Genomic DNA, 21,614 nt, shown 5'->3' on the forward strand with positions numbered 1-21,614 from the left:
AACCCAGTGTGATAAAATAAAATTGACCCTGTGAAGGGGCTGGAGTTCAGAACACAACTAAATATTACTTAATCTAGTATTCTACTGTTTTAAATACTTAACTACCTCTTGTAATGTATTAATATTAACGATAGCTTAGATAAGGGACTATAAGTGGATAATGTGTTAAACTATCAGCTTACAAATCATTATTGGAAGTGTACTGCTCCCTTGGTCAATATACTTGATCTCTTGATAACATAATCAACCTAGCTGTGAATTAGATAACAAAAGAATTTAGTAATACAGATCTTCTGTTGTTTTTCATTAACATTAATAATGATTTCATTAACTCTTTCATATTTTACTGAGGCTAATTAAACCCCTGAGATAACCTTAAACTATTCTCTTTAAGTTTTATTCTGTATTTGTGATATCTTCTATTTTTTCTAAAGTTTCATCATGCTATTCAAAGTTTTACTGTCTATTATGAGAAGGAAGATTTACTTAGTTTACACACATTTTATTATTATTAAATTGTCACCTCAATGATAACGAATCTTTCAGGTTTGCATGGTCCCACATTCCTGTTGATTTCCCCTTTTAATCCTTCTATAATTATAACTAAAGTAGCTGAAAGAAGTAAGATCAGATTTTCATTTCAGAATAGGAATAAAACTATAATACATAGTATAACACATAACAAGTATATATCCTTAGCAACAAAAACTTCCAACAACTAGTTTGCTACACATGTTCCATTCTGTTTTTCATATCAACTGAAGCTTTTATCTCCCTCGGAGCTCAATTCTAACAACACAACTTATCTTAAATTCTGACAGTGCATGTGAATACATAAGTAACTTCAGTAACCTTGTGTTTGTTTATTCTCTGCTTGCCATTTCCTACCTGGCATAGCCCTAAATTGTTTGTCATCAGTAAGGGAATATTTAATGCTGTATAAGATAAAGGTAAATGACTTCAAAATAATTTCTTTTTTTTTCTATGTTATAATTTTAAATTTGTCCATTATTTTCATATTTTTCAAATTCAGATTTTTGCTTATCATGAATTCATTTATCTCATATTGTTTTATATTTCACCATTATCTATATTATTGTTTTATGTCTACAATCAGCATGCCTTGAGTATTGGTGGTGCAAATATAGTTGCTTGAACAAAATAACTGATTGGCATTTTTAAAGATGATCACCTGGATTTTAATGTAGGCATGCTGTTCTGAAATTTATAATTTAAGATATATGGTTCCCATTTTCAATGTTATTGGGTATTATTGAAGAAATTTTGATTGGACAGTTCAACTACATAGAACTGTTTGAAACACATAGAAGTAATTGGTTGAACATCTGTTGTCTTTTGTGTAGTTTCACCATCCTTCTTTCAGAGAATAAATCTTCATTTTCATTAAATCTATTCCAGATGTTCATATTTGTGAAACATTTTTCATTCCCATGACACTCTTGCTACTTACAGTGATGAATTACCATTACATTCAGGTTCTGAGTAGAGAAGATTGAAGTTGCTTTGTTCTCCATTTGAATGGTATTCATTAACTGCTCCATGATGATCATTCTCAACCCAACACATCTACAGTCAAAGATGGTGACACTCAAAACTATTTATTGGAGTTTATATTTTCATAGGGTTTCTCTTCTTTAACATTACCAAATATAAGTTGGGTGATCGGGTCAAAACATCCCTCTTGAAGTCTTCAAAACATATATCCTTCTGCCTTGAGAAGATAGTCAGCTTATACAAGAGAAGTTGGTTTTGTTGTTCATGTTGTCGGGGAAACTGGAATTAGTATGAGTGTCATAGAGTGGTAATAATAATAATAATAATAATAATATAATAATAATGAAATTATTGTATACAGTGCTCCGGTGCACCACAACTTGTCAAAGGTGCGTATAAAGCATATGCAGTAATGTACAAATGTCTGGAAAGTGAACAGTGTATGAGTCAGATACATGCTTGCATGTGTATGGAGGGGAGAAATCTCCCAACAAGTTGAGTCTGCAATGCAGGTTCAATTTTCAGTATCATTTCACATGCCTCTTGTATCTGTGATTTCCAGCTGTATTCTCTGCTTGCCATTTCCTACCTGGCATAGCCCTAAATTGTTTGTCATCAGTAAGGGAATATTTAATGCTGTATAAAGTAAAGGTAAATGACTTCAAAATAATTTCTCTTTTTTTTTCTGTTATAATTTTAAATTTGTCCATTCTTTTCATATTTTTCAAATTCAGATTTTTGCTTATCATAAATTCATTTATCTCACTGGCATTTTTAAAGTTGATCACCTGGATTTTAATGTAGGCATGCTGTTCTGAAATGTATAATTTAATGCTAGAGAAGTATAGACTTGACCATACTGACTTGCCTTTAATCATGTTAAGCAAAAACAATGTAATTAAAGGTGACTGAAACATTTTCATTTCAATAATTCTTGTTAAATTCTTTGATATTAACAAATGTTATTGATCTATAAACGCTATACATCACCTTTTCCAGCATACAACTAGAACTTGTTTTATTGGCCTCGGATAGAGAAAATTATCAGTTAGCTATGGTTAAATTTGAAACTAGGTCTGCATGCTGTTCTGAAAACTCTTACAAGCTGCTTGTTTCATTGTCCCAGTTTGCTTTATATTGATGAGGTAAATATATTTTGAATGAAATCTTGATATATTTTTCATTTTCCAAACTTTATAGAGATGTCGTCGTCGTTTAACATCCGCTTTCAATGCTAGCATGGGTTGGACGGTTTGACTGTGGGCTGGTGAACCAGATGGCTGCACCAGGCCCCAGTCTTGATCTGGAAGAGTTTCTACAGCTGGATGCCCTTCCTAAAGCCAACCACTTCGAGAGTGTAGTGAGTGCTTTTACATGCCACCGGCACGGGGGCCAGTCAGGTGGTACTGGCAACAACCTCGCTCGAATTTTTTTTTTTTTCACACATGCCAACGGCACAGGTGCCAGTAAGGCGATGCTGGTAATGATCCCACTCGAATGGTGCCTCCTACATGCCACAGGCACGGAAGCCAGTTAGCCACTCTGGCAATGATCTTAGCCGCTCTGGCAATGATCATATACCTAATAATATTTGTACACATGATTTCTATCATGGAAAACAGCTGAACAAAAGTCTTAAAATAGTAGTAATTTGTTTAAGAAAAAATGCTGTAACTAACATATTAAAATGAAGAGAACTGAATTCTCTGACAAAATATTTTCCCATAGTAGTACATTTGCTTTCTTTGGCCCTGTATCACACTGTTGATAATTTCTATGATTCTTTACTTTCTCTATAGTAAAATTCCTTAATCTATTATTACAATGAAGATGATGATTACTTTCTCTTTTATCAAGAGAAACAGTCCTTATTGCAAAGGTACAATTTAGTTCATTACATACAAATAAACAAAATACAAATCATAAGTTATGACACATATGCATGTGTATTGGTGGAAGTGTATATATAATATACTTTAATATATAATATAATGTAATATAATATTATATTACATTGTGTGTGTGTGTGTGTGTGTACTGACACATGTGGGTGTGTAGTAAGAAGTTTGTTTCCTAGCCAAATGGTTTCAGATTCAGTCCCACTGTATGGCACCTTGGGCAAGTGTCTTCTACTATAACCCTCGGCTATCCAGAGACTTGTGAGTGGATTTGGTTGACAGAAACTGAAAGAAGCCTATTGTATATATATATGTGTGTGTGTGTGTATATATATATATATATATATATATATATGCATATTATATGTATATGAAAATTGAACTGTTAATCCCTACAAATTCTTTTCTCCGTTTTTGTTTCTTTTTCTCTCTCTCCATTTTTTCCTTTCAAAGCTTTCTGTCAAAGATCAAACACTTTTCCATTCTATCCAAATGTCAAACTAATACACCTGCTTGTTGTTCCCTCACCTGCCTTCATCTTTGTTTTTGATGTCTGTTGTCCATGCTGGCATGGAGTGGACACTTTGACCAGAGCTGGCAAGCTGGGGAGCTGCACCAGACTTCAGTTGGATTTGGCATGGTTTCTACAGCTCAATACCTTTCCTAATGCCAACCACTTTACAAAGTGTGCTGGATGTTTTTACACAACACTTCATGGGTGCTTTTGTGTGGCACTATCATGCATGTTTTACACTATACATATATATATGGCTGAAGATTAGCACCATGCTTGAAACTTCTTAGTACTCTGAGTTTCAAGCATGGCACTAATCTTCAGCCATTGGAGTTTGAATGAGAGGATGGTTGAAGAGAGTCAATGTATATTACAAACGTTAGCCTGAAATTGGTCGAGAAAGGTCATGCAATGTCACAGTTTGATGTTGGTATTTCAGCAACAACAATTACCTGGAAATTACTGCATGGTGAACAGGAAATCAACCCTTGTAATTAGAAACCTGATTTCAGGCATTAGCAAATGGGAATCTAAACTCTCTTCCAATAGGGAAATCTTTAATGGAGCTGCCCTCCCCCCCTACAAGGATGCTTTGGTTAAGAGCAGATTTTCTGAGAAGCTCACATATGTGGACGATCCACAAACCCCCTCTCCTCACCCCAAGAGAATTAGGAAAAGGAAAATTATCTGGTCTAACCTCCCATTTAACCTAGAAGTTTCTACCAACATAGCCAGGGGCTTCCTATCGTTAACTAAGAAACATTTCCTCAAACTCTTCAATCCCCATAATGTTAAGGTGAGCTACTCCTGCTTAGACAACATTGCACACATCAACAGGCATAAAAATGCTCCACACAACCCTCAATCCCAACTTGCAACAGCTGAAATCCCATCACCTGTCCTCTAGAAGGATCCTGCCTCTCAAGGGCTGTAGTATACAGTGCCACCCTTGCACCATCCGATGGCATCATAGGCATTATATGGGTATGACAGCCAATGACTTCAAGGGATGGTACTCCCAGCACATACACTCTTTCAGATCCAGGGATAGAGAGAACTCCACTTCTCTGTCGTGCTTTCTCTGGAAACTCTATGACCTCCAAGATGAAACACCCAGCATCGAGTGGACTATTGTCAACAGGACATCACCATATTCATCTGGTGCCCCTAATTGTCAGCTCTGCCTCCATGAAAAACTGCATATCATCTACCAACCCACAGTATCCATCTACAAGAAATACGATCTATCCTGTTGCTGCCACCAAAGGTATACTCTTCTGGTAAATTTCAAGCCACTGGCCACCAACAACCTGGATATGCCTCCTTAGTACCAGCTTCCCCCGCCTGCACCAAGATCACTGTCACCAACTAACCCCCATGAACAGTACCACAAATCAACAATCTCCAACACTTCTTCATGCTTGTCTATGCACATACTCTCACCCCTTGTACATAACCACACAAGTATACGCGTGCACATGAGTGTGCATGCATGTGCATATACATCTGCACACTGTATGTGTGCATGTGTGGATATATGCACCATGCAGTCGATTTCCTTTTAACCGTGCAGTATTTTCAAAGTAATTGTTGTCACTGAAATACCAGCATCAAACTACAATACCATATGACCTTTCTCAACCAATCGCAGGCTAACATCCATAATAAGCATTGACTCTCTTCAACCATCCTCTCATTCAAACTCCAATGGCCAACGATCAGCACCGTGTTTGAAACTCAGAATACTAAAGAGTTTGAATCAAACTGTTTTGATCCATACAGGTAACTCCCAGTAAAGGTGTTGAGTACCCTTCTTTCATTTGTCTACTCACTCCTGACCCATGATGACCTAAAGTGGTGTCATTCTTTTCATGTTGCCTTCAATCATAGTGGACAGGATTTTCTGAGATTCTCGCTCTACCCTCCTGTCTAGTCCTTTAGGTCAGTTTTCATTTCTTCTTTGTGTTATCCATTTTTGTTTTGTCTTGCAGCCCCAAGGTTTTACATTTATGTATTATCATTGTTAATTGTTGTCTTTGTGAAACCTTAAGCCTTTATTCTGTTTATTGTTTTGTCCCCTATCCATCCACTAATTGTCTTGTCTCAAGCCCATTTCATTTTGCTATGTTTAGGTCCGATTCCTGGCAAATTTCTTGTAGGTGCCTTCAGAGTGGAAGAAATATTATCAATAATGGCTGAAATTGCATTTGACTATGTTTTCTATCTGCCTGTGTATTTAGAATGTGTTCATTTATTTACCATACGTTTTTTAATCATATATATATAGGTAGGTCATATTTTCCATTTGTTGTCTTTTTATTTAATCCTGAAAATATTATTTATGTAATGAATGCACTCCTTAATTTTTTTGCCTAATATATATATATATATATATATATATATAAAACTGAGAATGTATGTATGTCTGTCTGTATGCATCATTAAAACTCAAGAACTACCCAACTGATTTCATTCAAATCTTACACATGCCTTACTTAAAGTCCATGAAGTGTCATGGGCCAAAAACATTTTCAACTTCTTGCCTAATGCAAGCCTGGAACAATCTTTTATCTCTTACACTATTTCAGTATTATGTGTCAAGAGTGAAACAATATCATCTCTATTGTAATGTGAGATAATACTTTCAGTTTTAATACTGTAGACATAGTTACTCCAGTCAGTGGGAGAGAGAGAAAGAGACAGACAGAGAGAGAGAGAGAGAGAGAGAGAAATGGCAAGCAAGAGAGTGAGGGAGAGAAACAGAGCAAAGGAGATGGTAGTGATATGCCAGGGCATGCTCTCAAGATACAAGGAGATGAATGTAGATGGAATGACTGAGGATTGCCCAGAGTGTTTGTGCAAGGAGTTCACAAAAGGACAAAAGAGAAAGAGGAGATGGAAAGGGAAGAATGCAGTGGGTGGCTAACCACAGGTGTGTAGGGGGAGGCAACAGGATAGCAATTATACAGTTGGCAGGGAAAGGAGAAGAAAGAGGGATAACCAAGTGATGTTGGGTTGCAGGTTTTGGGTGGGGAAACCAGCATAATGCATGAAGAAAAGATGTAGTTTGGTTTATTGGTATGAGATGTGTGAATTATTGCTACTTGTTGGTAGAATATACATCACTTCCAGAACTCAGTTTCCTTGAGGGGAGCAGGTCTCATATTGCTAGACATCTCAATCCATTGTCATCACCTCTGGGAGGCTCAGCATCTTGAGATCAGCTGTCACTACTTCATCTCATGTCTTCCTGGGTCTTCCTCTTCCACAAGTGCCATCCACTTTAAGCAATCAGCACTTCTTTATACAGTTCTCATCATTCAAATACTTCAGGTGACCAAACTATCATGGTCATCTCTCTTGCATGCTATACCTGGTTACCCTAATGCCCAACTTCTCTCCACACATTTGTACTTGTCATACATGCACTCTGACACACTAGCTTCATTCCTCTACAGTCTGTGCATGCCATCTGCATTCAGGGCCCACATCTCATTACCATGAAGCATAGTCATTTATACACAAGCATCATACAATCTGCCTTTTGCCAACAAAGGTAATATCTCTCTGAACTTTCTCCATCCTATTCTTATTCTAGCAACAATACTTTCAGAGCATCCTCCCCCACTGCTAATTTGGTCACTTAGGTAACAGAAATTATTTACAACCTCAAGGAAACCATCTGGGCATTTGAGCAAATCTAATTCTTATGTTTATTGTTCATGCACGTCTGCCATATGCAAAGGCTTTCTCAGTTAACCTTCCTGTGATTCCACTGCACCTCTTATGTGTCCATACCTTGTACTGGATACACCAAATTGAATTTCTACCAACATCATTTCTACATATCAAACAGGACTTTAATCTCGAAGTAATTTGTCTACTTTCCTGCTCACTAGTACTTTGGTCTTTGCTAAATTAATTCTATGGCCCTTAGATTCTGGTCCCTGCTTCCACAACTGAAATTTCTTGTCTAATTCTAGTAGAGATTCATCTATAAGAATAAAGTTGTCAACACAGAGTAGCTTGACTAGAGGCTTAGGATAAGCAACAGAGGTCTGAGAACCAATCCTTGGTAAACTCCTACTTCCTCACAGTTCTTTGTTATATTCTTTGCTAATTTTCACCCTACTGACAGCATCCTTGTAAATGGCTTGCACAGATCTCACCAACCACTTATCAACTCCTAGACAAAAACATGTGTGTTACCGCAAAGAAAATACACGGTTGCCCAACCTGGGGTAAGTGCAAGAGAAGGAGAGTGAGAGAGAATGGAAGACTGCAGGATGGAGATAGTGGCAAAACGCCAGGCATACTCACAAGAAACGGGGATTAGAGTATAAATGAGATGGTTGAGTAAAGGAAGAGAGAGCTATAGATACTGGCAAGTACCAGGGCATACACTTGAGGTTCAAATGCCATGATATATGTGGCAGGATATTGTGATGAGAATGTGATTAATGAGTGCAAGTAAGTGGCAAAAGACTTGGGTATATATATATATAGAGTTGGAGGGGCTACCAGATAGTAATGATACAGAGGAACAGGAGTGTGAGGACAGAATTGGGGAATGTGAGCTAGGCAAGGAGAGCTAGGCATAGTGAATGAACGAGGAAATGCAAGAAAGAGAAGAGATGTAGTTTGGTTCGTTGTGGTGGAGTGAGGGAAAAGTTTTCTTGTTACATGTGGATGGAACACCCAGGTCAGGGGCTAGTAGATGGCAATAATAGAGTGAGACAAGGTATGTGGGTAGAATGCACAGATTGGGGGCAAACAGAGAGCAATGATACAGTGGCACAAGGCCAAGAGGACAATATTGGGTAGCGGGAGGCAATCATAGTACATGAAGTGGAAATGTGAGGAAGAGAAGGGATGTAGAGACATAGTTTGATTCGTTGTGATAGAGTGTGTGAGAAGTTTTCTTGTTAAGTGTGGGTGGGACACACAGCACTTCTAGAACTCAGTTTTGCTAATTTGGGCAGGTCATCTCACAAACTTCATATCACCAGACATCTTGGTCCATGGTCATTTCCTCCATGAGATTCAACTTCCTGAGAAGTATATATAAGACATGGGATGAGGTGGTCAAGCATGACCTTCGAACATTGGGCTTCACAGAGGCAATGACGAAAGACTGAGACATCTGGAGATATGCTGTGACTGCGAAGACCCGGTAAATAACGTGAGATCATGGCTGTTTCCTGCACCAGCTTCACATAGCAGCCCCAGCCCATCAAAAGTACCTTGGATTGCAGAACGGCCTGCTGGGCTTACCTTGGATTGTAGGGCGACCTGCTGCGCTTGAGGAAACCTACTGAGTCAAGTACATCAACATCAAAATAAAAATCAAATGGAAATTGTAGTTGTGATACCCGTGCTGGTGGCACATAAAAAGCACCATCCGAACGTGGCCGATGCCAGTGCCGCCTTGACTGGCTTCCATGCTGATGGCATATAAAAAGCACCAACTGATCGTGGCTGTTGCCAGGCTCCCCTGGCACCTATGCTGGTGGCACGTAAAAAGCACCCACTACATTCACGAAGTGGTTGGCGTTAGGAAGGGCATCCAGCTGTAGAAACACTGCCAGATCAGACTGGAGCCTGGTGCAGCCTCCTGGCTTCCCAGACCCCAGTCAAACCGTCCAAAACATGCTAGCATGGAAAACGGATGTTAAACGATGATGATGATGATGATATACATATATAACAAAAGAGAGGGGTGTATTTCCATGCAGGAAAAAATATAGGCAACTTTGTTGTTGAAAATGCACCGAAATTTGAAATTGTTTTTAAATAAATTTATTTACATATATACCAAACTAGTTTCAACAATATTTTTTGTTTATCAATAGTAAAAATCTAGAATTATGAATTAGAAATATATTTTTAAAAGTTTCAATGTTGACAAGTTTAAATGTTCATAACAGTCAATAATATAAATACTGTGGAATATATATATATATATATATATATATATATATATATATATATATATACATATTCTTTTACTCTTTTACTTGTTTCAGTCATTTGACTGCGGCCATGCTGGAGCACCGCCTTTAGTCGAGCAAATCGACCCTGGGACTTAGTCTTTGTAAGCCCAGTACTTATTCTATCGGTCTCTTTTGCCGAACCGCTAAGTAACGGGGACGTAAACACACCAGCATCGGTTGTCAAGCAATGCTTGGGGGACAAACACAGACACACAAACACATACACACACACTGATATATATATATATACATATATACGACAGGCTTCTTTCAGTTTCCATCTACCAAATCCACTCACAAGGCATTGGTCGGCCTGGGGCTATAGCAGAAGACACTTGCCCAAGATGTCATGCAGTGGGACTGAACCCGGAACCATGTGGTTGGTTAGCAAGCTACTTACCACACAGCCACTCCTGTGCCTATATATATACAGGGTGTGATGAATATATTGTCTAAATTACACGAAAATAAAAATAACACTGACATCTCATTTTAACAGGTATATTTACCAAAATTACATAAAAATATCTTGAAATACTAAAGAGTAAATATATTCAATAAAATTGCCATTGGCTTCAACCATGGCCTCCAGATGACTTTGGAATCTCCTGCAACTCTTCAGGGCAGTTTCCTTATTTAAATTGGTGAATGCTGCCATAATTTTTGCCTTCAGTTCATCTTTGGTGTTACAAGAAGTTTGGTTGGTCTCTCGCTCAACTGTGCCCCACACATAATAATCAATGGGGTTGCAGTCTAGGGAGTTAGGTGACCAGATATTATGGGTGATGGAGTTGCAGAAATTGTTTGACAGCCATGACTGGTTTTCCTGCTTATGTGGTATGATGCTGGGTCCTGTGTGGCATGGTGCAGAGACATAGGTTCTTCCAGCACTCACCCTCTTGACCCAGGGTAGCTCTACCTACTCCAGGCCTCTGTGTTAAGTCTGAGGCCGCATGGGAAGATGAACGGAGGCATAACGTCACCATCACTAGTGATCACTCTAAACACCATGATATTGACTAGATGTTAGATTTTTAATCACTCTCGGTACACCCAACACACTGAAATGTTCATATTGGAGCTTCCAGCACAAATGTCAAACAGTACAGCATGTCGTTTCCAAATTTCTGGGTGAGTGAATTGCATCATGGTGCTGTTTTTGTCACAGATGGTCCCCAACTAAACCTACTATACTGTATAGTCAACAAAATCAAGACCAAACAATGTGCATGGGTGAAATAAAAAATATAAAATGATGACAATTTACCCATCGCACCTTGTGTGTGTATATATATATATATATATACTCTTTATCTTTTATTAAACTTTTAATACTTTTGATATTTAAAAAAAAAAAAATTAATTAATTAATAAATAAAATAATATATAAATATAAAAATATTATACATACATATATATATATATTTGTATATATATATATAAAATTTATAAGTTTAAATTATTTAAATATTTTTTTATTTTTAACTTTTATATTTTTAAATTAATTTTATGTATTGGCTTATGTTTTTCACTGTTTGATTTGCCTAATAGTGGTTTTATCTCTAATATGATATAATATAATATAATATATTTATACTATAAAATTGGATTTAATCCTAAATCTAATTTTTCCCTGTAAGTTTGGATTTATTCCCTAATATTATTATATATATATATTTATTCCCTAATATTATTATATATATATATATGGCGGTGCCCCAGCATGGCCACAGCTCGTGAGCTGAAACTGGATAAAATATAAATATATAAAAATATATATATATATATATAGAATCAAAATAACCAACAAGGATATCCAAGGTAGTGTAGTACAATTGTTTCATGCTACTTCATTTTAAACACTGTAAGTATTACATCAGTTTTAAAATGCTGAGCAATCTTCAGCTTTGGCAAATGAAATAAGTATAAGAATGTGCATTGTCCATTTAATTAAAAAAATTCTATATGTGGCTGAAGATTGCTCAACATTTTAAAACTGATGTAATACTTACAGTGTTTAATAAAATGAAGTAGCATGAAACAATTGTACTACACTACCTTGGATATCCTTGTTGCTTATTTTGATTATAATCACCCCATTTGATTTATATGGATAATATGATACAAAATTCTGGTGCCTTTAACTTAAGTACCATTCATCTGAATATATATATATATAAAACAGGCTTCTCCTGATATATGCTGTAGATTTGGCCTCCGTTCATTTTAATTGATAAACTACATTCCTTATGGTTTATCAATTAATTAATTGGGCTATATGAATAAATATTGTAAATGCAAAATATAGATTAAAACTTTATTTGGTGGAATTCATGTAAAACATAGGAATTTAATCTTTAAATCTTCTCTTTAGCGAAAAAAAAGTGATATTTTTTCTTTATTTTTTCCCCTTACTGCATAAAATACAAAATTTGACTTATTTCATTTTAAAACTATCTCTATTAACAACTCCAGAAATAGAGAGAGAGAGAGAGAAAGAGTATGTGTGTGTGTGAGTATGTAGTGAGAGAGAGAGAGAGGGGGAGAGGGTGGGGACTGTAATAAAGAGAGAAACAGACATACATACAAACAGAATGTGAGAGAGTGTATGTAATTATCTCTTTTATTATGTGTTCAATTTACCATTAAGCTTAAAAACAGGTTTTCATGGCTTCTGAAAGATTGGCAGCATTACCCAGGCTTAGTCTACCGACAGCTGTTGACTTTTAGAAAACAACAACTCATAAAACTGAAGTACTATGGCAACTGACAACTTGTGTGAGGAATTATTTTAGTTTGTTTTGCTCAGAGTATTTTCTATACCAAATATTTAAGAGATTTAGAGGCAAGACAGTTAAGTGAACAGCAGTCTACTAGCTCTTGAGATCAAAAGTCCAAAACTGAAGCATAAATTTCATTTCTCCTTTGTGTGATAAGGAATGACAGCAGTATCTTTATGTTTTAAAGTTCCTTGGAGATGGGGGTTAAGATAACAAAGTAATGAGTCTTGCCAACAGGTATAGACTTTTATGGATCTCTCTACCTTTCTGTCCTATACACAACGTAGCACATTTAGGGATTAGTCTTTCGGAAGCCTGTTGGTAAAGCCATCAATTATCTTCTCCTTCTGTCTTTCTCAACTTCTTCATTTTTCAAATTCCTGTTGTTGTGAAGTACTCAAGGCTTTTTCTTCTCCTATGGTATCCAGTGATCTAAGTCTTCTTAAGTTGTCAGGAAACAATCCTTCGAACAGCTGGTCAGCAGCGACGCCTGCTGGGTTTGGCTACTCTGCATTGATAAAGGGCAAATACCCTGAAACATGTCTGCAGATGCCTGACAAGCAAGGGGAAGCAGCTGACCTCCCCTGTTCGAAGGTTATAATGGACACAGGTTCATGTGTCATATAGCTACCTAGAAGCGATGGCCCCTTGGAGCTAATCAACAGCAACTTACATCCTATATTTATGGACTGCCATATTAGCATGGCAATAACTGTTAATATCCAGTACCGCTGCTGTAGTCTCCTTTAGAGAGACTTATAATTTTTATATTTCTATTTCTAATGATCCTTGTACATCTAACAAATTCAACATTTGTCACTTTATCTCTAGTAATGTTATTATGATGAAATGATATTTTTTTTTCTTTAAGGAGAGATCATGTCTGAAACGACAATTTTTTCTTCTCCTGCTACAAAAAGTGTTACAGATTTATTCTATTTTTTAAATTTTAATAAAGTTAATAATATTCAGTTTGAATTTTAGTAAATTGGTGATAATGATTTTGTACAGAAAAAAGATCTTTTAAGTAAACTGTTTAAACAAAGCAGCTGGTAGCAACATAGTGAGAAAGAATTTGGAGAAGAGAACTAGATGCATCAAGTTAACAACTTATTTACTAACAAAGTCTGACATTATGCTCAGGTACTCTCAATTTGTTGATTACACTCAATTTGGTGGTCACTCTCTTGTGCACATGCACAGCATCTTTGGTTACTATAGAAACAGAGTTCTTCACAATCATCTATCGAACATGTGGTGTTTCTTTGCTTAATATGCTAACAGAACTTTATGGTGATGTGTTAAATATTTGCTTCTTTTTGACTAAAATACCAAAATTTTGCAAATTTTAAAGGCCTAATAACTTTTTAATTATGAATTTATAGGAAAAATAAATTTCAGCGCAGGAGTGGCCGTGTGGTAAGTAGCTTGCTTACCAACCATATGGTTCCAGGTTCATTCCCACTGTGTGGCACCTTGGGCAAGTGTCTTCTACAATAGCCTCAGGCCGACCAAAGCCTTGTGAGTGGATTTGGTTGATGGAAACTGAAAGGAGCCCGTCGTATATATGTGTGTGTGTGTGTGTGTGTGTGTGTGTGTGTGTGTGTGTGTGTGTGTGTGTGTATGTGTGTGTGTGTGTGTGTGTGTATGTTTGTGTGTCTGTGACAACCGATGCTGGTGTGTTTACGTCCCTGTAACTTAGCGGTTTGGCAAAAGAGACCGATAGAATAAGTACTAGGCTTCCAAAGAATAATCCTGGGGTTGATTTGCTCGACTAAAGGTGGTGCTCCAGCATGGCTGCAGTTAAATGACTGAAACAAGTAAAAGAGAGTAAAAGAGAGCAAATAATTTAATCCATACACCGAATTTGAAAACAGTTGGAACAAAATTGTAGACCGTGACAATAACCACAAAGATCTGATAACAGACTACAACAGGTCAGGCATATTTGAACAGATCAGGCGGAGTGTGAGGGAAACATGAACTCAGATAAATATGTGTCCTTATTGCAGAAAGGACTCCTTCCAATCTTCTCAAGTGGTGAAATGATTAAAGAAGACACTTTATTTATGAAAGATGAGGCTCCTTGTCTAAAATGACCCAAGATTTGTTGGATGAAAATGGCATTACAAAGCTTCCATGGCCAAACCAGTCACCAGATATGAACCCTATTGAAGGGACATAATGGACAGGACACTTCATAAAAAGAACAAGAAAGCATCTTCAAAGTCAGATCTCTTGAGATTGCTGCATGAACCTTGGCAAGAAATTCCACAGAGAATATTCGTCATCTGATCAGTAACATGCCTAATAGGGTCCTTGCATTGAAAAATATAAAGGGCATGTCTACTAAATATTAAATATTCTCATTATGACAATTAATAAATAATTTGAATGTATAATTTCAGATTTTTAAAAATTTTAATGATTATAAAGGTGTCTACTTCTGTCATGTCTGTTTACAGACAAAAGACCATTTCAGAGTTTTATTTTCCAAATAATATCTGTTAAACCTGTTGCCACCTTATCCTGTTGTTTTCTACTTATCCATTTTGTTAATCATGGACAAATAATACGCACAAAGGATAAAAATCAGACCAAAGAAACTTCAACAATGAATGCAGTTAGGACGGGTAGACTTTGGTAAATTGAATCATACCATGAGCAGTTAATTTGCTCGTGTGTCTAAAAAGAAATGTTTTCAACCAGTGTGTGCTGCTTATGATTATGCATCTGAAAAATAGACTACCAACAAGAGCATTGAAGATAAATTAAAAGCAACACAAAGAGTCATGGAAAGGAAAATGCTGAAGATTAACAAAAGTATTAATAATAAACTTAAATTGATGAAAAACACTTTTTTATAAACTTTACATTTTGCAGTACATTGTGTGATATAAAAAGATATTTATTTGCTTTAAATTTTTCAGAATGAATCCTTTTGTAGAGTTAAGTCTGCCAAATGTTTCTTCACCTCGTGGACTGCTACTTAACTATGATTCTTCAAGCAGACCGCCAGAATCCCGGGGAGGTTATCGCTTTGGACAGCTTAGCAAGAATTCGTTTTTTACCCGACACAACCCACATCCACAAAGAGTTAAACATATAAAAGGTAAAACTGCAATCTTTCCCTTTTCTATACAACGTAAATAAAAATAATTATTTCTTACCCACAAATATTTGAGTATGATACAGAGTTAATTATTAGACTTTTAATAAGGAATCTTCAATTAATTGATCAGCTTAAATTTAATGTGTGCATGGAATGTGAGAAGACAACTGTAGCAGGGATGCCAATTCTGGGTGTCTTTGCAACATAAAGCAGTGAAATTGTTACAAGGAATCAAAACAAGCTTATAAACTTAATTTACCATCACTCTCACTGCCTTATATAGTTTATGTCAACCCATCTCCCTTTTGTCTGTTTTGTTGTCATGGATTGATAGATTCTCTTCTTTCAAGTTGTTAGTTCTGATTCTGCTGTACTGCTCAATGCCAAAAGTACCCTCATTGAGAAGGAAGGATGCATGGGTACATGAATTTCAACCTCCGAGTATAGCCAAATCAACAGACCTCCTATAATCACCAGGAGGTGACAACCAAAATAACTGGCATTTACAGATGAGAAAAAAAATTATATTTAAAACCCTGAATAAACTGACCAACAAACTCATCCCAGACTAGTTGCACTGGAATTTTGTCAGTGACCAATTTGCAGATGGTACAATGGAAATTTTGACTCCAAATGATAATTAAGTTAACAGTTTTTGTGTGTTTTAAGTGGCTAATACATGTCTTCAATGCTGTAATTGCTTCAGTTTCAACACATAGACTCAGTTCAAATCACTTGCTAGACAGGAAGATCTCTAGTCTTCTAATTTTATATTACTCACCTTCTCTGTATAGTTGCTTAAACAAATTAAATTAACAATATAAATTACAGCATAAAAGAAGTAAATGTCAGCAAAGGTTGTACTGAAATTTTATCACTGCCATACTTGTCACATAAAGTGTAACCAAAGTCCACCCACACTACCATCACTACCTCTTATAAAAATCCTGATCACGTTTTTGGAAAGGCTATTTCAAACTAAGCTGCTGAGTGACTCTTTCGAGAGGCCATAAAATTCTTTTGTAATTGCAATGCCATTCTCTCTCCACTCCTCCTTGCCACCCATATTCTCTCTCTCTTTCTCAAATAATCTATTTACTTGTCAGCTGCATAAATCCCTGTTAAGCTTGCACATATGCTGGCTGTCATAAGTACCTCCTACTCCTCCTCTGATATTAACTATATGTTACCTGACCAATTTGCTAATTCTTTTATTTAAAAAAAACATATGATCTAAGAGGTTTTCACTCCTGGTTTCTTTTCCTGTCTATCAAATCCTTCCTCCTCAAAATGTCAAACCTTTGGAATCCTGCTTCCCTACCCATCACCCACTATCTCTTTCCCTGCAATTGTCATCTTACAGGTATTCAAACTTAGCATTATTCCTACCAATCTCAACAGTCTTAAAGGACTTGTATAGCACATGGGCACAGCTCCTTTTTGCTAATGAAACCTTTGAAAAAGGAGTGAAAATGACACAATGGTGTTCATTATCATCATTATCATAATTATTTGATATGGCCATTATTATTTGTTTATTTACTTATTAAATAGTTTTATATCTAGAGGGCACACAGCCTACTGGTTAGAATGTTGCATGCATGATCACAAGATCATGGTTTCAATTCTTGAAACAGGTGGTGTACAAAAGACTCATCCCATGTTGTTCTTTGATCACTTCAAGAGCAAACATGTGGTACACCATACACCTGCTTAAGAAACATCGATTTGATGGAGAGGGTGAATTAATGTACAGCACATACATTTAACCACTGTAGTGTGATGGCGGAAAAAGACAACAGAAAAGAAGCAAATGGGAGAAAGAAATACAGAGACCTTACCTGTTGACCTAGGCAGTATGAGCAATCACTCTCAAGAAGTAAACACGTCCTTGCATGCTGCCATCTCTCATCAAACTGCCCGCACGTGCTTCCGGCCCACGCATGCCCCGTGGCTGTTCTGCCAGCCCCTGCAGTCTTCACTTCCATCTACCTCATCTGCAATCCTCTCCACCAACACCACACAGCTCATCACAGCCCATAACACCACAAACACTACAACCACTATAAATATATAATCATTTTTGCAGGTTGTTCTGCAAGAAATTGCAGAACCATTTTTCTCAGACTACAAGAGACTACCATCATATTTCATATCTATTGGGTTGTCCGGAAAGTTTGTGCCAATTTTTAAAGGAAAGAAAAAGGTCCATAAATACTTGCCATTACATCTTTAATCAACCAAATATGAACAATTTTGTTGCACAATGTATCTCCATCTTTCCTTTAACTTGAAAATACCCTCTCCCCAGAATTGAGGTGGTTTCATGGCAAAGAATTCATCAAGGTATCTATTTACTTCATCCAAGGAATTGAAATTTTTACCATTAAGACTATTTTGCAGAGTCCTGAATAAGTGGAAATCTGAAGGAGCAATATCTGGGGAATATGGAGGGTGGGGTAACACATCCCAGCCGAGCTGCAGCAATATTTGTCTGGTTCCCAAAAATGAACTTTCTTATCTTCCATTTTAAAGGGTTACAGAATTAACACAAGTTATAGGAACATAAACCTTCTCCCACGAAAAGATAGCTTAAACTGTGCTCTAAATGGAGGTGTAGTCAAATCCTATTTTATGGACTCAACCATGTTCTAAAATAAGTCGAAAGGTAAGCTACTATAAATCGGCACAAACTTTCCAGACAACCTAATATATCTAAATGATATTTCAATCTTTACAGGTTTGCTAGATGTACCAATATGTACAGTACTTGATTGGGACATACCTCCTATTTCTACCAGAAAGGATTCAGGATATAAAAATGAATTGTCTTTTTCTTTCATACCTGACACCGAGCGATTCAAAAGACTAAGACATTTTTACAAAGAGAAAGTATTACCCAACTATGGACCATGTAAGTTGCTTCAATATTTGCGGTTGATTGTTTTGAGTTTTGAAGTAACAGCTTAATGTATTCAACATAAAAACAGACAAAATACCCAGTGTTAGTTAGTTATGAGCCTATAAGTTCTTACATCTAATCACACTAGGATCAACATTTTCTTTCTCTTTTCAGGATTAATTTAACCCTTTCGTTACTGTATTTATTTTGAGATGCTCTGTGTTTCTTTCAATTACTTTAAATAAAACAAAGAATTTAGTAAAATGAACATAAATTGTGACTAAGGTTTGGTGGAAGATTTTAATTAAAACCTTAAGAAAACAAGATATTTGTACAACAGAGCCAGAGCCGGTTCAGCCAGGTTGGTAACGAAAGGGTTAACCAACTGCTTCCAGCTTTCAAATTTATAGCTTTGTGCCTACATTAGAAACTGAGATTTTTTAGCAGTCCTAAAGTCATTCTGGTGACAGATGGGCCCTACCAAACATACTTGTCCTCATCACACTTTATGAATATAATCAAACTGAGAGACAATGTTTATAAGATGACTAATACTGAGAGCTAATATAAATAATAAAGAAGTGGTTTGCATATTATTACTCATTTTTGGTAGCTGATTAGATAAACTGGTCATAGCTGAATCACCTTTCATCACAGGTTTGCTTGATCAGGGTTGGCCTGGGGATAAACAGCTATTAATACCACATACATCACTGCTATATATATATATATATATATATATCATCATCATCATCGTTTAACATCCGTTTTCCATGCTAGCATGGGTTGGACGGTTCGACCGGGGTCTGGGAAGCCAGAAGGCTGCACTAGGCTCCAGTCTGATCTGGCAGTGTTTCTACAGCTGGATGCCCTTCCTAATGCCAACCATTTCGTGAGTGTAGTGGGTGCTTTTTACGTGCCACCAGCACAGGTATCACAACTACAATTTCCATTTGATATTTATTTTGATGTTGATGTACTTGACTCAGTAGGTCTCCTCAAGCACAGCAGGTCGCCCTACAATCCAAGGTAAGCACAGCAGGTCGTTTTGCAATCCAAGGTACTTTGGATGGGCTGGGGCTATGCAAGACTGGTGCAGGAAACAGCCATGAACTCACATTATTTGTCGGGTCTTTGCAGTCAAAGCATCTCTCCAGAGATCTCGGTCTTTTGTCATTGCCTCTGTGAGGCCCAATGTTCGAAGGTCATATATATATATACATATATATATATATTAGATTATTGATATGGAAAATGGAGTGTAATAAAAGCTTTATTTAGCTAAATAAAGCGTCTAGTTACATTCTGTTTTCTGTGTCAATCATTTAAAATATACCTGATGTGCACCTAGGAATTCCTGACATAGATCCAACAACAAAAATCACAATAACATGGATGGCACCTGGTAGCCATAAGTGGTGAATGTGCTCTGCAGGTGCATTACCTAGGACTTACCCAAAACAAAGGTTGGATACTGCATTTTCATGTCTCCTGTCTAAACTTTAATTTTCAGTTTCAAATTTAACTTATATATATATATACATATATACATACATACATACATACATATATATATATATATATATATATATATATATATATATATCCTCCCTCTTACACAGTACCTATGAAGGCCTTTTCAATCTGTATGGATGTACCTGATGTTAGACTGTATTGTGTTGACAATAATAAGACATCCTTGCCACCAAAGTTTAAATGGAAACGAGGGTTATGTAATACAAATGGAGGTAAACAATAGCAGCTGATGCAGTAGTATTTTACTTGTTGTATCTATAGCAAGATCCACTGTTTCAAAAAAAACAAAAAAACAAGAGATTTATTTCACATTATCTCAAAGGTTTATAAAATTCCTATGATATCAACAACATACAATTCTTGCTGGAAAGAATTAAGTTTCTAAAATGGGCAGAGAAATTCGAAAGACTGCTTTGGTGCAATAGTAGAATGCCTGTCGAATCTACAAGAGGTGTGGGTTCAAATCCCCCAGGGAACCAGATTTTTATCCTAAACAGTTTTCCAACTCAATATTTACATGCTATTATTTATAGCTTTATGTACTTCAAGATCCATTGTTCCAAAAATAAAAAGATTATGTGAATGTGTATGTGTGTATGCATATATACATTTTGTGTACACATGTATCTTTCACTAATATATATTAACAAATGAGGCACAAATCACTGTGAAAACTGATGAACCAATGCATTCAAATAATGCCTTGATGTTTTTACTCTGCATGAGCTGCCTAGACACTCCTTTATCATTCTCAGTTGTGAATACCTATAATTAATGACTTTATTGCCCATAAAATCATGACTTAATGACATAAATAAAACCTCTGCTGTACCCTGAAATTTATTTATGTCTTTCACACTCTTACATTAAAGACCAGCTTGATATCTTTTGTAACAATTTACACTTTATGTAGATGATAAACTGCCCTTCACTATTTCTTAACAGTCTATACACAACCTAGACATCTCTCACCAGGTCTGCTCTAAAACTACAGGGTGTCCCAAAAGTTACTGATGGATTTCAATTTTTAATGCTTCCTTAACTTTACAAATAAATTCATGAAATTTTGATACAATATAAAGGACATAATGGAAATTAGTATGCCCAAGTCAAATTTTGCAACACTACTATGTCACATACGAAAAATGACATTGCTTAAATGGCAGCCATTTTCAGCTTTGCATGCCTGTGCTCTTTCCAAAACTTGTACCATAACACCCTCAGGAGTTTCAGACCCCACCTCTCTGATTTCTCTATTGATGTTCTCCTTCAGTTGCACCAGGGTCTCCGGTTTATTGATGTAAACCCTCTCTTTCAGGTATCCTCACAAGAAAAAATCCGGGTTAGTCAAGTCTGAGGAATAT

The 21,614-nt window shown here is 36.4% G+C and overlaps 1 protein-coding gene across 3 annotated transcripts in view; it reads left to right on the forward strand.

Annotated features, from left to right (window-relative positions):
• Positions 1-788: 788 nt before the first annotated feature.
• Positions 789-21,614, forward strand: part of LOC115212407 (protein TBATA-like) — a 39,374-nt gene continuing 18,548 nt past the window's right edge. Inside the window, exons 1-3 of one of the 3 annotated variants that reach the window (XM_029781301.2) lie at positions 789-950; positions 15,631-15,812; positions 18,553-18,726. In XM_029781301.2, the coding sequence (XP_029637161.1) occupies positions 15,632-15,812; positions 18,553-18,726 (355 nt within the window). In that variant the 5' untranslated portion in view covers positions 789-950; position 15,631. Of the gene's footprint in view, positions 951-2,080; positions 2,167-5,619; positions 5,728-15,630; positions 15,813-18,552; positions 18,727-21,614 lie in introns of those variants that run through there. The other 2 variants (XM_036503289.1, XM_036503288.1) reach the window with 2 other exon arrangements.

Source organism: Octopus sinensis, linkage group LG5, assembly GCF_006345805.1.
Source record: "Octopus sinensis linkage group LG5, ASM634580v1, whole genome shotgun sequence".
Classification (NCBI taxonomy): Eukaryota; Metazoa; Mollusca; class Cephalopoda; order Octopoda; family Octopodidae; genus Octopus; species Octopus sinensis.